The 21,142-nt window shown below is 43.0% G+C and overlaps 2 protein-coding genes across 2 annotated transcripts in view; one reads left to right on the top strand and one right to left on the bottom strand.

The window, feature by feature from the left end:
• The window catches only part of IFI16 (interferon gamma inducible protein 16), a 58,111-nt gene extending 47,279 nt beyond the window's left edge, over positions 1-10,832 (top strand). The window contains 6 exon segments of the mRNA XM_029933429.1: positions 575-733; positions 3,412-3,579; positions 5,759-5,947; positions 8,327-8,746; positions 9,612-9,797; positions 10,764-10,832. Of these exon segments, the coding sequence (XP_029789289.1) occupies positions 575-733; positions 3,412-3,579; positions 5,759-5,947; positions 8,327-8,746; positions 9,612-9,797; positions 10,764-10,832 (1,191 nt within the window).
• Positions 10,833-11,775: 943 nt separating this feature from the next.
• Positions 11,776-18,491, bottom strand: AIM2 (absent in melanoma 2). The gene is given in 7 exon segments (XM_029933427.1): positions 11,776-11,832; positions 16,206-16,290; positions 17,494-17,533; positions 17,536-17,607; positions 17,610-17,677; positions 17,679-17,735; positions 18,403-18,491. Coding segments are annotated over 7 exon segments (468 nt in total).
• Between the last annotated feature and the right edge of the window lie 2,651 nt (positions 18,492-21,142).

Here is a 21,142-nt window from a genome sequence, read left to right as displayed (position 1 = left end):
TCTGCCATTTCCTCACTGTGACCATGTCACCCAGCAAGGCCAGTGTGGCTCCCAGCAAGGGCCCTTTGATGCAAAGGCAAAACTAGAACTGCATAACACTTCAATGAAATTTCAATCATCTGTGTTGTTAAAATTTGCTGAGTGATGATTATAATCCTGGTTTGTGTCCAAGCAGGGCAGTGATGAAGGTACCTAATATGTGCTAGTACTCCAGAGTGAAGATCCTGGTGTGTGTGTGTGTGTGTGTGTGTGTGTGTGTGAGAGAGAGAGACAGAGAGAGAGAGAGAGAGAGAGAGAGAGAGAGAGAGAGAGAGAGAGAGAGAGAGAGAGAGAGAGAGAGAGAGAGAGAGAAGGAGAGAGAGAGAAGGAGAGAGAAACAGAGAGACAGAGAGACAGAGAGGGAGATACAGAGAAAGAGAGAGATGGAAAGAGAGACAGACACAGTCAAAGGGAGGGGAGAGTAAGCAGGAGAGTCGAAGGTGAGAGAGAGAGACAGAGAGACAGAGAGTGAGACAGAGAGATTGTGGTTCATTGGATATTCAAAAGTATTAACCAGGCAAAAAACTACTTTTAGAAAAAGAAGGCACAAACCATAAAACCTGCACAACCTGTGATGATGCCGCCAATGCAGGGATGGGGTCAGCTGGGACAACCCTCAGTAACAGGTGCACTGTCACCTGGGAGCATCCCTCAGTCTCCTCCACCAACCCCAGGCTGCAGTTCGTCGACCAAGGTACCATCTTGCTCTTCCTCATACTTGTACCTCTCTCTACAACATAGTACAGGAATCATCATGACCTGTAAGAGCTTCTCAGTAATTCCCTACGATGTAGAATTTCCCAACATGACAATAAGAACAGCCGCTGTCTCTCTGCCATGACAATCACATATGTGCACATCTCAAGATAAGTCGCCTTTTGCCAAGTAGATGACTTGGAAATGACACGTTCTAACTCCCTTTCACTTAAACAGGTGACTCCTTCCACAAATGACTCCCTTGAGAATTTCTACACCCAGGAGAATAGAGCTGCTGTTCTGAACCTTCCTTGGTGCACAGGGACCCCACAGAGGCTCATCTGCTCCCAAGCCTCTTGCACATAAACACACCATGCAGTGCATCTTCTCTGTCGTTCAGCCCCTGTATAGGAGCAAAGTGGGCATCTGGTTGGTTAGTCTTTTCTTCATTACCTGAGCACAAAAATCTTGCTCTGATTCATCATAGGGTATCCTAATGATATCTGTACAGTGTGAGAGGTGTTCATTTTTCCCACAATCCAAGTGCAAACCAATTTTACTCTGGATTCTAAGAGATACATTTCTTCTAAAGCAAGGCAATCATAAAAAATGAAATCTGGCCAATTGTTACAAAGTGGATGGACCTCGAGGGTGTCATGCTAAGCGAAATAGGTCAGGCAGAGAATGACAGATACCATATGTTTGCATTCATAGGTCTAACAGGAGAACAGGAGAAACCTAATGGAGGACCAGGGGAAGAGTAAGAGGGAAAGAGAGTTGGAGAGAGAGAGGGACGCAAAACCTGAGAGACTGTTGAATACTGAGAACGAACTGAGGATTGAAGGGGAAGGGGGAGGAGGGAAATGAGGTGGCGGTGATGGAGGAAGACACTTGTGGGGAAGAGCACTGGGTGTTATATGGAAACCAATTTGACAGTAAACTATTAAAAAAATAAAACCTAAAAAAAATAAAGCAAACAGCTCAGATCATCATGTTTCTAGAATAGGGCCACATGATGAAGGAAATAATCTGTGAGGGGAGGAAATCAATTGTTATCTTTAATATTATCCACTTAAAAAGAGTATTTACAGCATCTAAATGCTACTGTTAGTATAGAAGCTTTCACTTTACCTGATTTTGAGAGAATATCAAGATGCTCTTGTCAGTAAGATAATTGCTATCTGTGGCAGAAGTGAATAGAGAAGCTTCTTTATTAAAGTATTTCTCCTGTCTTCAGGAGGGACACACATACAACATGAAGCTTCTGCAGACAGAGCAGTAATGAAAATTCTCTGGGTAATTCATGAAACAACAATGACAATATCAACATCATTTTGTATTGACGATGTAGTGTGTTTGACTAAAACCTGTGTGCTCTGTGTCCATGATCTCGTCTTGTCTTTATAACAGCATCCATTATTTATGACTCAGGGTGCTATTGTTAATCCCATTTTGTCTATGAGACTGATGTTAATGGAGGTTAATCACTTTCTGCAAAGGTCACACAGAAAATGAGTGTTTGGGCACTAACACTTGAGCACTTTGTGGGCACAAACAGAATCCATGTGCAGATGTTACAGTATTTCTTAAATGCTTTTAAAACATATGAATAGACAGTGTCATGGGTGGATTGTTTCCACAGCCCAGGCTCTGTAACCCCTCGAAAAGGACTGAGGTGTGGGGGGTGGGCCCGGGGGGTTCCAATCAGGAAGCTGCCTGACAGAGGCAGGTATTCCAGAAACTCCCTCTTCTACAACTTTGTCGACAAGCTACACCTGATGAAATAGTCAAATGGATTCTAATAGTGGTAAGAATGGTGGCAAAGGCATGTTGGATACAGAATAGTACCCATGGGCTTTGGTTTCTAACAGTAAAGGTAGTCAAGACAAATGAAGTTACAGATCTTCCTGCACTTCCTGAAACAATCACAAAATTCCAGATACTGGGACAGCCTGGGTGAAATCTTATTGGGTTTGTCTGTCCATGAGATCCCTGAAGGATTTAGCTGCCGGGTGTGGAATCCTGACCTCTGGAATTATGAACCAGGGGAATCTCTCTGATTGATAAACAAAGCATTCACAGGTGATAGACACCTGAAAGATAGGTAATAGGAACGAATTGGCTTCTTTGCAAACGCACAGGGTTGTAAAGAAAAAAAAAAAACTTGGTTCCGAAAACATCCCAAAGTGAGGGCAAAGCCGTTCTGAGACCTGCTTCCATTGGAGCCCAGTAGGGTTTTCTACCAGTCCCCACCCCACTTGTTGTCCTGAGGAACTTGACGTAGGGCTCTTTGAAGCAGAGGCAGAACTAGAACTGCTTAACACTCCGGTGAAATTTCAATCATCTGTGTTGTTGAAATTTGCAAGGGGATGTTTGTAATCCTAGTTGGGGTCCAAGCTGGGGAGCAGATGGAGGTATCCTAATATATGCTAGTATTCCAGAGTGAAGATCCTGGGGTGTGGTGTGGTGTGTGTGTGTGTTTGTGTGTGTGCGCACTCATGTGTACATATGTGTGTATCATAGAGTGACAGAGAGAAAGAGAGAGAGAAAGAGATGGGAGAGAGCGAGATAGGGGGAGAAGAGTGTGAACAAGAGTTGGAAAGACTAGAGAGAAAGAGAGAGAGATAAAGGAAGGCAGAGACTGTGGGTCATCTGACTCTGAAAACTGTTAACTAGGGGGAAGAAAGCTACTTTCAGAAAAAGAAAACACAATCCATAAAAACTGAAAAACCTGAGAGGATGCTGCCAACACAGGGATGGGGTCAGCTTGGACAACCCTCAGTAACAGGTGCACTGTCACCTCAGATGCCTCCACCAACCCCAGGCTGCAGTTCGTCGACCAAGGTACCATCTTGCTCTTCCTCATACTTGTACCTCTCTCTACAACATAGTACAGGAATCATCATGACCTGTAAGAGCTTCTCAGTAGTTCCCTACGATGTAGAACTTCCCAACATGACAGTAAGAACAGCCGCTGTCTCTCTGCCATGACAATCACATATGTGCACATCTCAAGATAAGTCGACTTTTGCCAAGTAGATGGCTTGGAAGTGACACGTTCTAACTCCCTTTCACCTAAACAGGTGACTCCTTCCACAAATGACTCCCATGAGAATTTCTACCCCCAGGAGAATAGAGCTGCTGTTCTGAACCCTCCTTGGTGCACAGGGACCCCACGGAGGCTCATCTGCTCCCAAGCCTCTTGCACATAAACACACCATGCAGTGCATCTTCTCTGGGGTTCAGCCCCTGTAAAGGAGCAAAGTGGGTGTCTGGTTGGTCAGACTTTTCTTCATTACATGAGCCCAAAAATCTTGCTCTGATTCATCATGGGGTCTCCCAATGATTTTCTGTACGGGTGGGAGATGTTCATTTTTGTCCCCAAAACCAGGTGCAGACCAGTTTTACTCTAGATTCCTAGAGCTACATCTCTTCTAAAGCAAACAGCTCAGATTATCATGTTTCTAGAACATGACAGAGTGATGAAGGAAATAATCTGTGAAGAAGAATAGTTTTTAATATTATCCACTCAAAAACAGTATTTATAGCATCTAAATCCTACTCTTAATGTAGACACTTTCACTTTACCTAATTTTGAGAGAATATGAAGATGCTCTTCTCATGGAGATAAATTGTTACCTGTAGCAGGAGTAAATAGAGATGCTTCTTTCATAAAGTATTTCCCATGCCATCAGGAAGGACACACATACAACAGGAAGCTTCTGCAGATAAGAGCAGAAATGCAAACCTCCTGAGTAGATCATGAAACAGCAATGACAATATTGGCATCTCTGTGTATTGACCACATAGTGTGTTTGTCTCTAAAATCTGTGTGCTCTGTGTCTGTCATCTCATTTCATCTTTATAACAACATTTATTATTTATCACTCAAGATTTTAAAATATAGGAATAGACAGTGTCGTGGGTGGACTTGTTTCCACAGCAATGGCTCTGTAACTCTTGGAAAGAGGAATGAAGTGTGGAGGGTAGTCCACGGGAGTTCTAACCAGGATGCTGCTTAGCACAGGCAGGTATTCCAGAAGCTCCTTCATCTACAACTTTATCAAGAAGCCACACCTGGTGAACTAGTCAAATGGATGCTAAACATGCTAAGAATGGTGGCAAATGCATATTTGGATGCAGAATGGTGCCCATGGGCTTTGGTTAGTAACAGTTAAGGTAGTCAAGACAAATGATGTTACAGATCTTCCTGCACTTCCTGAAACAATCACAAAAATCCAGGTACTGGAAAAGCCTGAGTGAAAGCTTTATTGGGTTTTTCTATCTGTGAGATCCCTGAAAAATTTGGCTGCCGGGTGCAGAATCCTGACCTCTGGAATTATGAACCGGGGGAATCTCTCTGATTGATAAACAAAGCATTCACAGGTGATAGACACCTGAAAGACAGGTAATAGGAACGAATTGGCGTCTTTGCAAACGCACAGGGCTGTAAAGAAAAAAAAAACTTGGTTCCGAAAACATCCCAAAGTGAGGGCAAAGCCGTTCTGAGACCTGCTTCCATTGGAGCCCAGTAGGGTTTTCTACCAGTCCCCACCCCACTTGTTGTCCTGAGGAACTTGACGTAGGGCTCTTTGAAGCAGAGGCAGAACTAGAACTGCATAACACTCCAATGTAATTTCAATCATCTGTGTTGTTAAAATTTGCAGGGGGATGTCTGTATTGCTGTTTGGGGTCAAAGCTGGGGAGTGGATGGAGGTATCCTAATATATGCTAGTATTCCAGAGTGAAGATCCTGCGGTGTGGTGTGGTGTGGTGTGGTGTGGTGTGTGTGTGTCTGTCTGTGCGCCCGTGCACATTTATACGTGTTATAGAGACAGACAGGGAGAGAGAGAGAGAGAGAGAGAGAGAGAGAGAGAGAGAGAGAGAGAGAAAGAGATGGGGGAGAGGAGGAGAGTGTGCATAACAGTTGGTAAGTGAAGGAGAGAGAGTGAGAGACAGAGAGAGAGATAAAGGAAGACAGAGAGAGATTGTGGTTCACCTGACTCTGAAAACTATTATCCAGGGGGCAGAAAGCTACTTTCAGATAAAGAAAATACCAACTGTAAAAACGGAAAAGTCTGAGATGATGCTGCCAACGCAGGGATGGGGTCAGCTTGGACAACCTTCAGTAACAGGTGCACTGTCACCTGGAAGCTTCCCTCAGTCTCCTCAGATGCCTCCACCAACCCCAGGCTGCAGTTCCTCAATCAAGGTACCAATTTTCTCTTCCCCATATGTGTACCTCTCTCTACAACATAGTACGGAATCATCATGATCTGTAAGAGCTTCTCAGTAATTCCCTACGATGTATAATGTCCTAACATAACAATAATCACTCAGTTCATTAAATGCAGATAGTGAGATTTCAGTGTAGTAGAAGTCCTTTGCTATTTGTAAGTATGTGTTTTGAAGTAATTTCTGATCTCAAGAGGGCTACTGACTTGGTGCAGGAGTAGGGGTAAGAGGTGGCCTGACCATTAAAGATAAACATGGGAGGATATTTATCCCCTGCATTCCTGTCTCCTTTTTCCCTTTCCCCTTGGCTTACTGACCATACCTCTTGATTCATTTCCCACATTCGGGACTCCCTCCCACCTCAGGTGTGTAGACATAAGCTATTTCTGTGGTTGGGAATTCATTACTTTTGTCTTCTCACCGGCCCCAAAACACCCACCTTCGGACACCAGCCTGACTCCCTTTCTCCCTGGCAAGACCTCACTGACATACCCCCACAATATATCACATTTTTTCTCTTCTTGATTTTACAGATCTTTATTTTTCTTTTCCAGCATTTATCACCACTATAATGAGTGTACCTTCTCCTTTAAGAGAAAATAACTTTTGATTATAGGGAAAGACTAGACTAGGATGGAGATGTGAGCGCCCAGGCATGCATCCACTCCCTCCTAGATCACCTCAGTCCCTCCATGACATGACCATGATAGTTATCTACACTTGGGAGTATAGCATTGGCTTGAAAGTGACTTGCTGTGTCCCCATCTGCCTGTACAAGATACATCATCATCTTTCCTCCTGTCAGAATCCTTCTGCTGCCCTGAATCCTCCATGGAGCACAAGGACTCCAGGAGGTTCATCTGGACCCTCAAGCTCTTACACATAATCACACCACATAGTCATTCCTTCTCTGGGGTCTGGCCACTTGCACAGGAGACCTTCAAAAAGATATCTGACCTTTCAGTCTGTGCTTCATTAGGTGAGCATGAAAGCTTTGCTCTTATTCACACAGGGAACTCCCAACAATTTTCTCTAGGGTGTGAGTTCTGTTTGCTTTTTGGATTCAAAGCCAGAAGCAGATCACTATCACCTTTGATTTCTTCTATTATATGTCCTTGAAGGAAATAACACAGAACGGCATGATTCATGAAAAAGGTGGGAAGTGTTGAGAGAACACTGAGAGAAAATGACCTGCTTATGCTTTCAAAATGTTATCCAAACCAATATTGTTTTTCAGCCTCCAAGTCCTCCTTCTGTCATGCCAGTGTATAATAACGGAGTTTTAAAAAGGCAATAGCTCTGGATGATCCTGTCAATGAGATGACTGAGTATATGTGGCTGACCCAAATGGAGAAACTTCTTTTATAAGGATATCCTTCTAACAAAGATTCCACCAACAGGGTCAACACAAAGAATGAAATATCTGTTCATCAGGACAAATACAAGCCTCCAAAAGAGAGAGAGAGAGAGAGAGAGAGAGAGAGAGAGAGAGAGAGAGAGAAACAATGATGACACATTTCTGTGCACTAGGCATTTACTTGGTGCCGGATTCAAATCCAGGCTTTGCGATCTAATGCTTTAACATTTAGGGGAATTTCTATTCTCTGTAGAGCTTTTTCTATGTCTTCTGTGTTTTAGAATCATCAGGTCAAAATAATTCAATGCCAAGAAAGCATATTTTCAGAAAGCTCATTCTTCTACTGTTCAAGAGTTTAGAGTCAGGACTTTACTTAATGAGGGAAGTTCATGAACTTCTCCAGTGATTGCTTAACTAATCTCTTTTTAGCACAGCACTTCTTGGAAAAGGGCTTATGGTTTCCCTCTTTCAATTGTGACATCTACTGGGACTGGTTCCAGATGAAATCTGTGGTTACTGACTAGAGCCGTTCCCACTGCCAGTGCTGTTAGAGTGATTTGTTTTCTTTCTTATTTATATCTTACTTTGCTACTAAAATGCTGATTGGTAAATTAAGATAATATATTTATCCTTGTGTCTAATGGGAATTCCTTCACAACAGTATGGCTATCTCCCTTTTCCTCTATGCTTACCCCTGCTCTCCTTGAAGAAATATTTTTTTAATCTTGGGTTAATCCTTTTAACAGAAAAAATAATATTCCTCAAATTTATAAAACAATGAAGAAAATAAGTACAATTGCATGTAACTCTTCTCCATGTCTTCCAAAGGCTACCTTATGCCTGGTCAGCCATCTCTGTCTAGCTCATTTTTTCCCCCAAATCCATCCAATCTGAGCATTTCTAGAGGCTCAACATTAAGCCTAATGTGACTTTCACTAGAAAGAGACTGTGCATTCCCTTTCTTAACTGTGCCACTTTTTGATGTGTGCTTCTGAGTAGAAACCAAGATTGAAGGCTGTGCCTACAAAAGCTTCCAGAGAAGAGGGTTTACAGACAGGCGCCAAAGAAGTGATGGTGCTGAAAGCAACAGAGCCATTTGCATATGACATCACAGGAGGGGAGAGAGAGATGTTTCATGCCACTGTGGTGACTGAGAGCCAATTCTTCCAAGTGAAGGTTTTTCATGTCAGCCTGAAGGAAAAGTTCATCCCAAAGAGAGTCATCATCATATCAGATTATATTGGCCGCAATGGGTTCCTGGAGGTGTACAATGTCTCTTCTGTGTCTGATGTCAATCCTGACCGGAAGATGGATGTCTCAAGCAGACTGATCCAAAATGCAAATGCAACTCCTAAAATCAAGGATCTTCACTTGGAAGAGCCAGGAATATTTGTGAATGGGGTGTATCAGGTGCATAAGGTAAGCCCACAGCATTGTTTAGTACTATTTCTTCTGTAACCCCAGAATCTAAAAGTCTGAACTTGCCAAGTAGAGTCTGGTTAACTTCTGAAACAAAGGAACTCAATGTTCCAATGACCAGGGAGGTTGGATAGAATCTTCTCACTTCAAGATATGGGCTAGGAAAATTTGTCACATTCCTCTTCCAAAGACAGTGCCATGTAAGTTATATAGAAAGAGATTTCCCCAAATTCTTGACATTTACCAGATTCGATGACCCACTCACAGGCACCCTGGCCCAGTACAGCATAGACTTTCTATGAGTACACATACCTTATGATTTTGTCTGAGTTATGTCTTGTCCCTTTCAGTGACAGCTTAACTTGATTGTGAATAAAGAATTGCGCTCCCAAACTTGGGTGCCTGTTGTGACAACCCAAGCAGGAAAGACAGATGACTCTGCCCTGAAATGCAGCTTTTTCCTTCTACCCACATTGTCTCCTGTGCCCTGTGTAAGTGGTTGAGCACACAGGTGCATGTGCAGAATTAGTGAGTAGAATGAATGAGAAGGAACCTTGAACAATGGAAGTAAGTGATCAAGATTCAGGACTTGAACAGATTGGGAAGAGTGAATAGAGAATGGACAGGAAAGAAGGAGAGACTGAAATGACATAATCTACTTAAAGAGGATTAGTGGCAATCCTCTTCAGACTCATAGGGAGAATTCTCCAAACAAAATGTCTTAAGCTCTTTGCTACCCCTCATTCTGGACCTCCAGTACATTTTAACCTGTTGGGGACAAAAGTTTCCACCCACACCCTGTGTTTCTCTAGATGTATAAACCTAATCCAGTCCTGAGGAGGAGGGTGTTGATTTTCTTTTGCAGAAAAGGGTGTTGAATGAATGCATCATTTTGTATGAAATACAAGATAATACAGGGACAATGGATGTCATGGTGTATGGACGACTGACCAAAGTCAACTGTGAAGAAGGCGATAAACTCACCCTCATCTGCTTTGAGCTAAGTGGGCCTCCAAGACAGCTGAGATCTGTAACTCACAGCTTCATCAAGGTGGGAACTTCTGGGGAACAGCATCTTCCAAAGTCGAAGACTTAAAGAAAACTAGACCTACTGTCCTTTCTATCATTCTTTCTTTCTTCAAAGAAGGAGGTTTTGAATTGTGTTGGAGAGAGAAATCCCAGAGAGAGCTTCAAAAGATATACTAGCTAAATGTTACAAAGTTGGTTCAATGCAACAAAGCAGTGAGATTATGTAGTAAATTTGGGTTTCATTAAGGCAGATTTCTTTCAAAATGTAGCTCTGTGATTTTCTAAATGGCTACTGAAGTTAAACACCAGAAACCTCAGGTTCATCACCTGTAACATGGGGGAAATGCCATGTATCCCAGAGGATGGCAAACAGAGCTCATTCCAGACCTAAATGATCAAGAGTGCCTCTGAGTACCTCAAAACACAAAGTGACCTGCTTTTAGTGAGATACACAGACTGGTCTACACAGACAGAGGGGTTGGTTCTACAGGACTAAGTCCATGCTCTTTGTTCACATGAGATGTGGGAAGACCCTCAAACGCTAGTGTCAGAATGAAATAGATCAAAGGTTGAACATCCAGACCCACACAAATGCTCACACTCCTAATATCTCCAGTTATGTTCTAAGGCTTTCAAACCTTCCAGCCTTTCCATCCCAGCCTCACACCCTCCTCCTACCTCTCTTCTGAGTGAGAACCTTCTCCTCAACTCTTGGCATTGAATACACCTGCTCCTTCCTCTCTCCTGCCCTTCCACATATACTCATGCTGTGTGTGAGTGACTACCTCATTTTAGGGTCTCAACCAAGGTGAGAGGTGACTCAATGAACAGGAATTCATTGAAAGGTATAGAGGAGAGTGAGAAGAACCTTACAGAAAGGAAGGGAAAAGGGGATTCAACTAGTGGTCAGAAGAGAGTGTCAGTGCAGGGAAAAAGGAAGAATTAACTACATCTCAACTGCTCTAACTTCATCTCTTTCTTCTTCAAGGTCATCAAGCCCAGAAAAATCAAGAAAGAATAACTCAATCCCTATTTTTATATGCAAGCCTCAGCATAATGTCTCTCTAAAAAACCTGGATGCCATTAACAATGATGTATATGGAAATAAAATCCAAATACAGAAAAGCTATATACATATATGATAGAAATTCAGTGATAGATATACCAGCTAGTAATTCTAGGAAAGAGAGTGTTAATGGATACTTTTTATTTTCTTGTTTATACTTTTCTGTGCCATCCTAATGCCATATTTTGTATATATAATTTTTCTAATTTGGAAAAAATAATAAACTTTTTTCTAAAGGAGTGCTATAACAGGAATCTAATTCATAAATGCATTGCTTAAAAACGAATCACTTACAGAGAGGGGGGCAAACTGTAAGAGACTCTTAGATACAGAAAAAAACAGGGTTTCTGGAAGGGAGTTGGGTGGGGGGATGGGCTCGATGGGTGATGGACATTAAAGGAGGGCACTTGCTGGAATGAGCACTGGGTGTTATATGTAAGCAACGAATCACTAAATTCTACTCCTAAAACCTTTACAACACTAGATATTAACTAATTTGGATTTAAATTTTAAAAAATAGTAAAAGAAAAGAATATGAAAAAAAAAGAGTAAATCCTCTGTGACTTGCAGATCAGGTTGGAGCACACAGGCCCAACGCAATATTTGCATTTATGCTTTGGGTGAGACCTTGACAAGGGAAGGCTAGGGTCCAGAACAGGCATGTTGAACAGGCTATGCCCTGCTCAGAGAAACCCTGCTGAGCGGGCATGTCAGCACAGAATTTCTCTGTGGTACAGTTGCTAAGCCCTGTTTCATAGGAAGGGATTGCTTTCACTCAGAAAACTGGGAATCTATTCAGAACTGGTGCCGTTGAGAGGGCATAATGGCTAATTGTTCTGCCAAATAAGTCATCTTCGAGCAACATGCATGAAGACACTCATGTGTTGCACATGATTCTAGCCCTGTGCGGGGTGGAATGACTGGCTTCATTTCCTTACTTGAGCACCAACAGCTCATAACTCCCCAGCCATATTTCGTGCTGGACCTCATCCTATGTGGATTCCATGAGGAAGTTGCCTCAGACAAAGACCTGCATCAGACAAGCACTGAAGAGTAATTCATGCATTATAGAGTTCAGTGGCAGAAAGGAGGTATCCAAAACCTGACATTTACAATAGATTTCTTGGTCACATATTCACTACCTGGTGTTTTGCAATTATTTTGTTGCTTAATCTTCAGCCTAGCTCTAGATGGTTAATAGTTTTCTCCTTTTTACTCTCCTAATTTGAGAAAAAGAAGGAACAGAAAGGCAAAATCACTTCCCTAATGATACTCAGATGGTCAATCACTGTCCTTGATTGAGAATCAGGCGATGGTCCTTGTTAGGGTAGGTGTGTTAGAGGGAGGGGAGTGAGGACGAGGAGGAAGTTGAGAAGAATGGAATGAGGTGTCTCCCTCTGTGAAGGTCCGAGGCTGTTTAGGGGCAACAGATCCAGGAAAAGAGGCATCACAGATCTGCCTTTATGGTTTGGGCCCCGGATCTATGGAAGAATAACACACTGTCCTCCCCTGTACTGTGTCCTTTCTGAATGTGTGTCTTTTATTCTGGTGGGCTTGGATGCCAAGAGTAAAAGATAGACTTATGTTTATCTCCTTGCCCAATACCATTCTAATAACACGTATGAATAATAATATACATTAAAATATCAGTTAATAATGTTAATGACCTATATTATAGAATAGATAAAGTTATACAATATATATTAAATACAGTATATACATAGTATTTATAGTATAGATATACATTCAAGATAATTTGGGTCACTTTTGGGAATCAGACAGTGAGGGAACTTGAATTTGGGGGGTGCCTGGGTGGCTCAGTTGGTTAAGCATCCAACTTTAGCTCAAGTCATCATCTCACAGTTTGTGGATTCAAGCCCACGTTGGGCTCTTTGCTGACAGCTCAGAACCTGGAGCCTGTCTTCAGATTCTGTGTCTCCTTCTGTCTCTGACCCTCCCCTGCTCGCACTGTCTTTCAAAAATACATTTTTTAAAAAAACATTAAAAAAAAAAAGAAGTGCTGAATCTGGGGCACCTGGATGGCTCAGTCAGTTGAGCATCTGACTTCCACTCAAGTTATGTTCTCACAGTTTGTGAATTCCAGCCCTGCACAGGCTCTGTGTTGACAGCTCAGAGCCTAGAGACTGCTTCAGATTCTGTGTCTCCCTCTGTCTCTCTGCCCTTCCCCCACTTGTGTTCTGTCTCTGTCTCTCAAAAATAAATACATGTGGGGGAAAAAACCCTAAAAAATAGAAGTACTGAATCTGGTTTCTTCATTAGCAATGAAAAATGGGACATTTCGAGAGATTAAGGGAAGCGATCAAGACCATAACGTCCCTCGGCTGGTTAGGGAACAGATTTCATGCTGAGAAGAGGTCTCCACCTGCTGAAACTCCCTTCACGTCAGACCTGATCTATGGGCCCTGAGGATGAGGATGGCTCCACACACAAATGATGTTCATATTCTGAGCTACATACTCATTGCCTCCACATTCTTCCGCTTACTGTTTTGTATTCTTATTACTTTATACAATTTCTGTACGTGACTGTCTGTAGATAATGGTGATACAGAGAGAATAAGGTCTTCTCGTGGCCTGCCCAATCAGCGCCTTGGCTTCCCTCTTAACTTGTTACTCCTAAGCACATTGCATCTCTAAAAGAGAGAAATGAGAAATGACCCTCCACCCAAAAGAATTTGGGTCTTTGATTTTGTTTTCACCTAGATAGCTTCATCCTCTCATGCCACGGACCTGCTCTATCTTCTATTTTTGTACTCTGCCACCCTTTGGGGCTCCTTCTCAACCCCAGCATAAAGTGAGTGAGAAGCTGGAACTTCCCCTAGATTTGAAGTGTGGGAAGTGTGAAAAGCTCACAACTCAGAGATACGTATCTGCCATCACCAACATCGTATTGCTGTAGTTTGTACCAAGTGGTCTTAAGGTATGCAAGAGGCAGAGAAATATGTCTGCGGATCTTGAAAGTAGTGCAGTGTGGCTCTGCTTACAAAATGCACTCTCAAGTGGAATGCCTCTTTTTCTTCATTTGTGAAAATAGTTACATTTGCAGTAGCCATTAAACAAGGCATCTATATGAAGAACTTAGCCATCCGTCTATAATAATTAGTAAAGAAAGCTACTGTAACTGGTGTTAGTAACTTGCATTTCTTCTTTAACAGCATGTGTTATAAATCTTTAGGTGTCAGAACATGGTCACGAAGGGCAGTCACATTCAAAAGCAAATTTATCATGACTTCTTTAACTCTTATTTTATTGTTGGTCACTTCAATTAGTTTGAATTACTCTTAATTTGAAGCAATGTTCATGTAGTACCGATAGGCCAACATATATTCAGGTTAAATGCTTATAGGTGGAATCTCTGGATCAAAGGATATGAAACTAATTTAGCAAATTAATATCCCAATTAATACTTCTGAGAACACTGTTCTTAATAATCATATCATTACCACATTCATAAATAGTGCATATTATTAATCTAATGGGTAAGAAATACTCATTGTTTTAAAATCCTTGATCCAGAGTGACCTGGCTGGCTCAGTTGGTAGAGCATGTGACTTTTGATCTCAGGGTCATGAGTTCGAGCTCTATGTTGGACATAGCGATTATTAAAAATAACAACAACAATAAAATAATTGATCCAGTTTTTGTGAAACTGTTTTTTAAAAAGTTGCATCTTGGGGCCCCTGGGTGACTCAGTCAGTTAAGCGTCCGACTTTGGTTCAGGTCATGATTTCGTGGTTCCTGAGTTCGAGCCCCGCGTCAGTCTCTGCTGACAGCTATGTCTCCCTCTCTCTGCCCCTGCCCCACTCACTCAAGGTCAGCCTCGAGAAATCCACTAAAACTTTTAGCTGAGTTCTTCTTTCATGCGGGGAGCTTGGTAGCAATCATCTACTCCCACATACGCAAGTGCTTGTGCCTTTTCTCTCCTTGGAGGCGTCCTCTCTCTTTCCTTAGATTTTTCATCAGGTGCTTGCCTTGCAGCCCTTGCTCTCTAATGGGTTTAGAAAACGTTGTGATTTTGTAGGTGATCTGGCTTAATTTTGTTGTTGCAAGGGTGGGAGCAAGACTCTAACTTTTCTACATTCTAGGTAGGAGCAGAGTCTTTTTATTTGCTATTTAATTGTGTCACAGATTATTGGTGAGGTTGATAATGTTTTCATGCTACGAGCCTTTCATATTTGTTAATATTAGTTCATTTTAACTCTGGGTCATCTGACTTGTATAACTATATATAGTAAATATTTTCTATTAACTGTTTTATTCATTCAAATGCATTTATTGGACAGCAACAATCTCCCTGATTGTCCACACAGAGCAGGGTCCTATCCTTACCCAAAGTAAAACTGACATGAGGATGCAATGAATGAGAAATAAACTTTTATGGTGATACTGTGTTGTGGTTTCGGAGTTGTTCATTCAGGAGTGACCCCCTCCCGACTACTCTGGAGGTGGGGGCAGGAGCCTGCGCCCTGCTGTTCTGGGGCAGCTCACAGTCTGGTTGAAGAGGCTGTACTAGATAATCTTCAGTTAAATGCTGTTTGGAGCAGTTGATCCTTTTCATTTCAGTCTTTTCCCCTTAATAACCTGCATGAAGAAAAAATACAGTCTGTGAAGCAACCCATCAGTTACCCGTTCTCCGCTCACAGTGACTCTGTCCTCATAAGGTGCGCCCTTCTTTTCTTCTCATAAAACTATCTCTTCCCTTCCTTCTAGAACATTATTCACTCTTGTATCTCTCTCTTTAAGTTATGTCTGGCCTGAAATACCCCCTCCTGCTTAACAAGATGCATGCCGCTGTCTCCTGTGTGCATTCGCATGCTTCCAAAGGGAGGCAGGAGCCAGTGCAAACAATCCTGGGTCATGGGGAAGAAGGCAAACTGGTGGCAAAGGACACACTGAGGACAGCAAGAGGAAGGGAACCTATCCAGACTCAATTTCCCTGGACTATGGTAGATGCAGGGATGGCTGAATTGACTCTGAGAAATGTGTCCTCAATGTCTTGGTCTGTGCCTACATTTATATATATCTGTCAGAATAATTTGTTCAACTTTGGGCAAACTGCATTAGATGGACAGGGTCTCCAATGCACTCAGTGGGGCTATATGGGCACCTTCATGTGCGTCTCTGCCTTGTGAAAGACAAGTCCTCTTGACTGTGTTTGTACGATGTGCATTTTGGAGAAGAGCGATTCCTAAGTCTTGTGAGATGCAGGTGTACTAAATATGATGGACTTCCACACCATGTCCATTCAAGAGGATGCCATTCAGGAGGACCCGTACAGTTTTCTGAAAGTAAATACATAATACCATCCCCTTGGAGGGGTGACTTTCCTCCATGCAACTCCCACCTTAATGAAACTGTGAACTCCAGATTTCAGCTGTGCTTTTACTCCAGTTTTTGACAGCTCAAAGACGTAAGTCAAAATACATCCCCTTCCTCACGTTTGACTTTGTACTGTTTTCCAAGCACTAATGCCTCGATGCTCCCTGTTTTGGTCAAGTAATACAGGATTCTTCTCTTCTGTCTTCTGCAAAAAAATCAATCAATACTCCACCTTTGCTCAATTGATTAGAAAATGCCATATCAGCCAGATATCAGAAGTGCTGGCAACAGGCTCCAGAAGGAAATACAGATCGCCCTTCGCTTATTAAGGAGTTACATCCCGATGAGCCAATCAGAAGTTAAAATTTCATCTACTACATCACAGCTTAGCCTCTCTTACCTTAATCGGGCTCAGAAGACTGAAATATGAGCCTAGAAGTTGGGTAAAATCATCCAACATAAAGCCTATTTAATTGTAAAGTGTTGAGTATCTCATGTAATTTATTGAATCCCATATTGAAAGAGAAAATGGAAAGGCTTCTGGAGGCAGAGTGAGTGGGACCCTCCCGGTGGTCCTTCAGGTCCAGCCCCTGACCAGGGAAGCAGACGCAGCCAGTCCCTCTGAGGCTCAGAGAAAAATACATCATCCGTCCTCACTCTAGTGCCTCTCCTCACAAACTCTCTCCTCCTCCTCCTTCAAGTTTATTGATTTTGAGAGAGAGAGAGAACACATTGAGGAGGGGCACAGGGAGGGAGACAGAGGATCTGAGTGGGCTCTACACTGGCAGCAGAGAGAGCCTGATGCAGGCTCAAACTCACGAACTGTGAGATCATAACCTGAGTTGAAGTCAGATGTTTAACCAACTGAGCCACCCAGCTCTTTAGTTTGTTCCACCAACTGGTCTTCTGGGTCAATTAATCCAGCTTATCACTCAATTACAGTGATTGTATATTCCCAAAAAATAGTCGCCTGAAATAAAGATCCTTTGTACAAAGTGCAAAAATGACCCAGAGGACAGACATGATGTGTGTCTGAAGTAATCCCTCTCTAAAAAGCTGCAAGGATGGGAGAGAATTGAAATGGGATTGTGATAGCTTTTTGAGAATAAAAACACTTTACTGTATTTTGGTCTTAGCACATTCACTATGTAGCTCTTCAGTTTTCAGGGAGAGTTTGTTATTGTTATTGTTGTTGTTTTATTCTATATAAGGAAACTTAGAAATGAATAATTTCTAAGTCTTCTCCAAGATCCTGGTAGAGAATAAGCTAGTCTTAGGAAGCAATATAAAATTGTATATAAGAATGTACCCACGGAACTGCGAACAGCCCATTTACAAGTGTCCCAAGGGGCGAGTTTGAAGCTCATTGACCTCTGGGATTTCACCAGCTTTTCTGGTGCGGTGCTTCGGGACACTGGTCTGCACCAAACACGAGCAAGGCCTCCATTCACTTCCAGGAAACCACTGTGCCAATAACATTTTGATATTATAATTATTTTTTGGAGTGAATTTATCATTTAGCTCTGTATGTAAACTTTTGCAAAAAAAGAATGGACTGCCCAAAGCCTCTGAGGCTTGTGTATTTTTCACCCTGGAAAACTTAATTATTTGAATGATATAAGCCCCTCCCTGACCGCGCCCGTTCCGTAACTTTTCATTTCCAATCTTGTCACTGAATCCTAATCCCTCTTCACAAATCTCTTTCAGTTCGGGGTATCGCTTATCTCAGCTTATTAATTCATTAATTTTCATTAATTAGAAAAATATTTACCTCCTTCATTAAAGTGTAACTTTTCCAAAACTTGGATTTGTTTGCAAGCCCCTATTTTATCACCGGAACTGAAAGAGTTCCCATTAACTATTGGCAGTTCCATGGATATTTACTGAAAGGAGAGGTGGACGGATGGGTGGATGACATGCTGGCTGCTCACTGTGGCCACCTGAGTAGGCACCTTGGGGGCCCCAAGTCGATGGCCAACTTATATTTCATCATGAAAAGCCAGATTCCAGTCATGATTTTGTTAGAGTCACTGAGAGTGAGACCCACAGACACGAACGGAGTTGGTGAATGGGTTTTATTTTAGTTCCCCCGAATGGCCCCTCCCGAGTGTTGGCAAGTCCTCAGGAGAGGGGCCCACCCAGCAGGGCCCAGGGGTTACGTAGGACTTAGCAAAGCAGGAGAGATCATCACTGACATAACCAGCCATACTTTACAGCATTACATGGGGTCGATCACATCCTGAGACACAGCCATAAGATTTGGAGGAAGCCTAGCAATCTTTGTCTCAGGGAGATTTGGAGTGACAATCATGGGTCCAAGGGGGAGGCTAAGCAGTTATACAGAAGCCAGAACTTTGCAGTTCAAGGGTGGAATTTTGCAACAATATCTTGAAAAACAAGTTAACCTTTAAGTATAATTACGGATTACATTTTAGGACTTCCAGAGCCCAGGTGCCCAGCCCTTAATTTCCCACCAGGAGGAGGGTCAGAGAGTGAAACAATGGTTGGTATTTTCCCATTAGGGTCAGCCTGACCCAGGAGGGCCTTATGATTGTTTAAACCATGTCCCAGTGTGAGCTGTTCAATTATTTGAGATATTCTCAGGCAGAAGGGGTGGAAGGTTCTTGGATGTTGTTTCTGATAGAAATGAGCAGTTCTGGGCGAGAAATAACAAGGCAGCCTTTGGATTTAAACTTTGAATTTATGGGGCACCTGATGGCTCCATTGCTTAAGCGTCTGACTCTTGATTTTGGCTCAGGTCATGATCCGACAGTCGTAGGATCAAGCCCCATGTGGGGCCCTGCACTGGAGGTGGAGCCTGTCCAAGATTCTCTCTGTCTCCCTCTGCTCCTCGCCCCTGTTCACACACTCCCTCTCTCTCTCTCTCTAAAATGAAATTAAAAACAAAAGAAAACAAAAAACATTTAAACTTTGAATTTACTAGAAAGAAGACTGATTCAATTATTAGAGATGTTTAAGGGCAGAGTGAATGGTCTTATGAGAAGGTGGGTCCTCTGTCACTACCTTTCAAAGAGCACAAATGGCTGGTTCTCTGTCCGAGGTCATCCAGAGAGACCCCTGCCTTCGGAGGAAGGGGAACTAAGGCTCCAAGGTCAGTCAGTTCCATGAAACAGGTGACTCCGAGAGGTGTGCAGACCAAGTCTTCCATGTCGGTAGTGTTGGAGAGACAGCAGACTCAAAAGCGACCAAGGGCATCCTCACACGGGTCTCCCTCACACGCGGCCCTTTCATCTCACACATGGTGGTCCAGGGAAGCATTGTGGGAGCATGTCTGTCCACCATCCTGCTCTCTTCTTCCCAACGTTCAGGTGCACGTTTTTATTCATGATTTCATTTATCATTCTCAACCTTCTCTCTTACACAGCCTTCACAGACTCTGATTGTATCTTCTCTGAGCTTCCTGTTTCCAGACGTCAGTGACCTACTGCTCTTTGTCTCTCTTTCTGAACCAGCCTGTCCCAACTATTGATTATTCACTCTGTCTCCGTTCCAGATTTAGCCAGGTCTCCTCTGCCTCCAGGAGGTGAGGTCGTGAGTAGGACAGCGCTCAGCAGTCTGAATGCAGACGGGCAGTAGCTAGCCAGACAGAACATTCTACAAAGGTACAAACATGAGACCCACAGAAAACAGAGTAATTACTGGTTTTCTGCCAGAATCGTTGAGGGCAGCAGGGAGCACAGATAAGTGTTTGCACCCGAAGTAGGCCTAAGAATGGCCTGGGAAGGAAGTTCAGAGTTATAAAACAGGACCTTCGCAGACTTCTTACATGGCTACGGAGCTACCCGGTCATTCCTGTCTCCTACTCAGTCCCAGATTAGGTCACTTTTAACCGAGTGGGGATAATAAGATCCTAGGATCATTGTTACTAAACAGCAAAGTGGAGAAAGGCTGCAACAGGGGAAGTTGGGTGTTACCCCAGACAAAGAGAATGAATTCTTGACTTAAGAGAAAAACTGAAAGTTCCAAAATGTGCTCAGTCTGTATGCGCCCAAACTTCTACATTCCTGGCTCAGAACCAGAAAAGCCGGAGGGGTCGGTTCTTACGCGTCGTTACTGCCCCCTCGTGGCGAACTCTTGGAGCTGCACCTTCTAAGTTCAGAGGAAACAACTCCAGGAAGCAACCACTTAAAATGTCTCTGGTTCTGCAGCGTCCACCTGGGTGGCTCCGTGTGCTGGCATCACGACTTCCATTCACCCGTTATAGAATCGCGTGTGAGATGCCGTGCTGTTCCCCTGTTCACGCACCCCAATATTAAATGTAAGGTGGTGTTACTTTTGCTATCAAAGTCGTATGCAGACTTCCAGAAGTGGTGCATTTGGAGACTTGGCTGGAGAGCAGCCCTTGGGTGACATGCTCTTCGGCTGGCGCTGCTCGTCTTTGGACATAAAGCCCGATATAGCCATTGCTCTCAGGGAACAAGAGATCTTCAACCCTCGGGGAAGAACGCGCCCACACCCGCCTGGGTTCCCCGAGGAGTGAGAGTCCCCAGGCCAGATTTCCTCACTGGTGCTCCGTGTCCCCCTTGGGGACCCACACAGAGCATGACACCACCCAAGAGAATTCTCCTTTCAAAATAAAGCACGGTAAGTGGTCAGTATCTGCGGGGGACCAGCCCACGCACCAGAGTCCAAGGGTCTCTGAGTAGGGGGTTGGTGTCGGCGAAATATCTATAAGAAAGAACCCAGACAACATGAATGGTGGAAGAGACCACCCTTTACTGTGAAACTTGGTGTCTTATATACCATAGGTGATTACATCATTTTTCTAATGATTACATTGTTTGTTACTTCCAAAAAAATTATTATTACCAAGGTAGCAAAAACAGAAAATCAAAATAGAAACGAGGTACAACACAGAAGATCAAAAAACATAATTCATCACTCAAAATACATCAGCAGGGGTTTGTTTTAAGTACATAGTGATATTATTAACCGAACCTT

Source organism: Suricata suricatta, chromosome 3 (assembly GCF_006229205.1).
Source record: "Suricata suricatta isolate VVHF042 chromosome 3, meerkat_22Aug2017_6uvM2_HiC, whole genome shotgun sequence".
Taxonomy (NCBI): domain Eukaryota; kingdom Metazoa; phylum Chordata; class Mammalia; order Carnivora; family Herpestidae; genus Suricata; species Suricata suricatta.
This window is presented reverse-complemented; position numbering and strand designations above follow the sequence as displayed.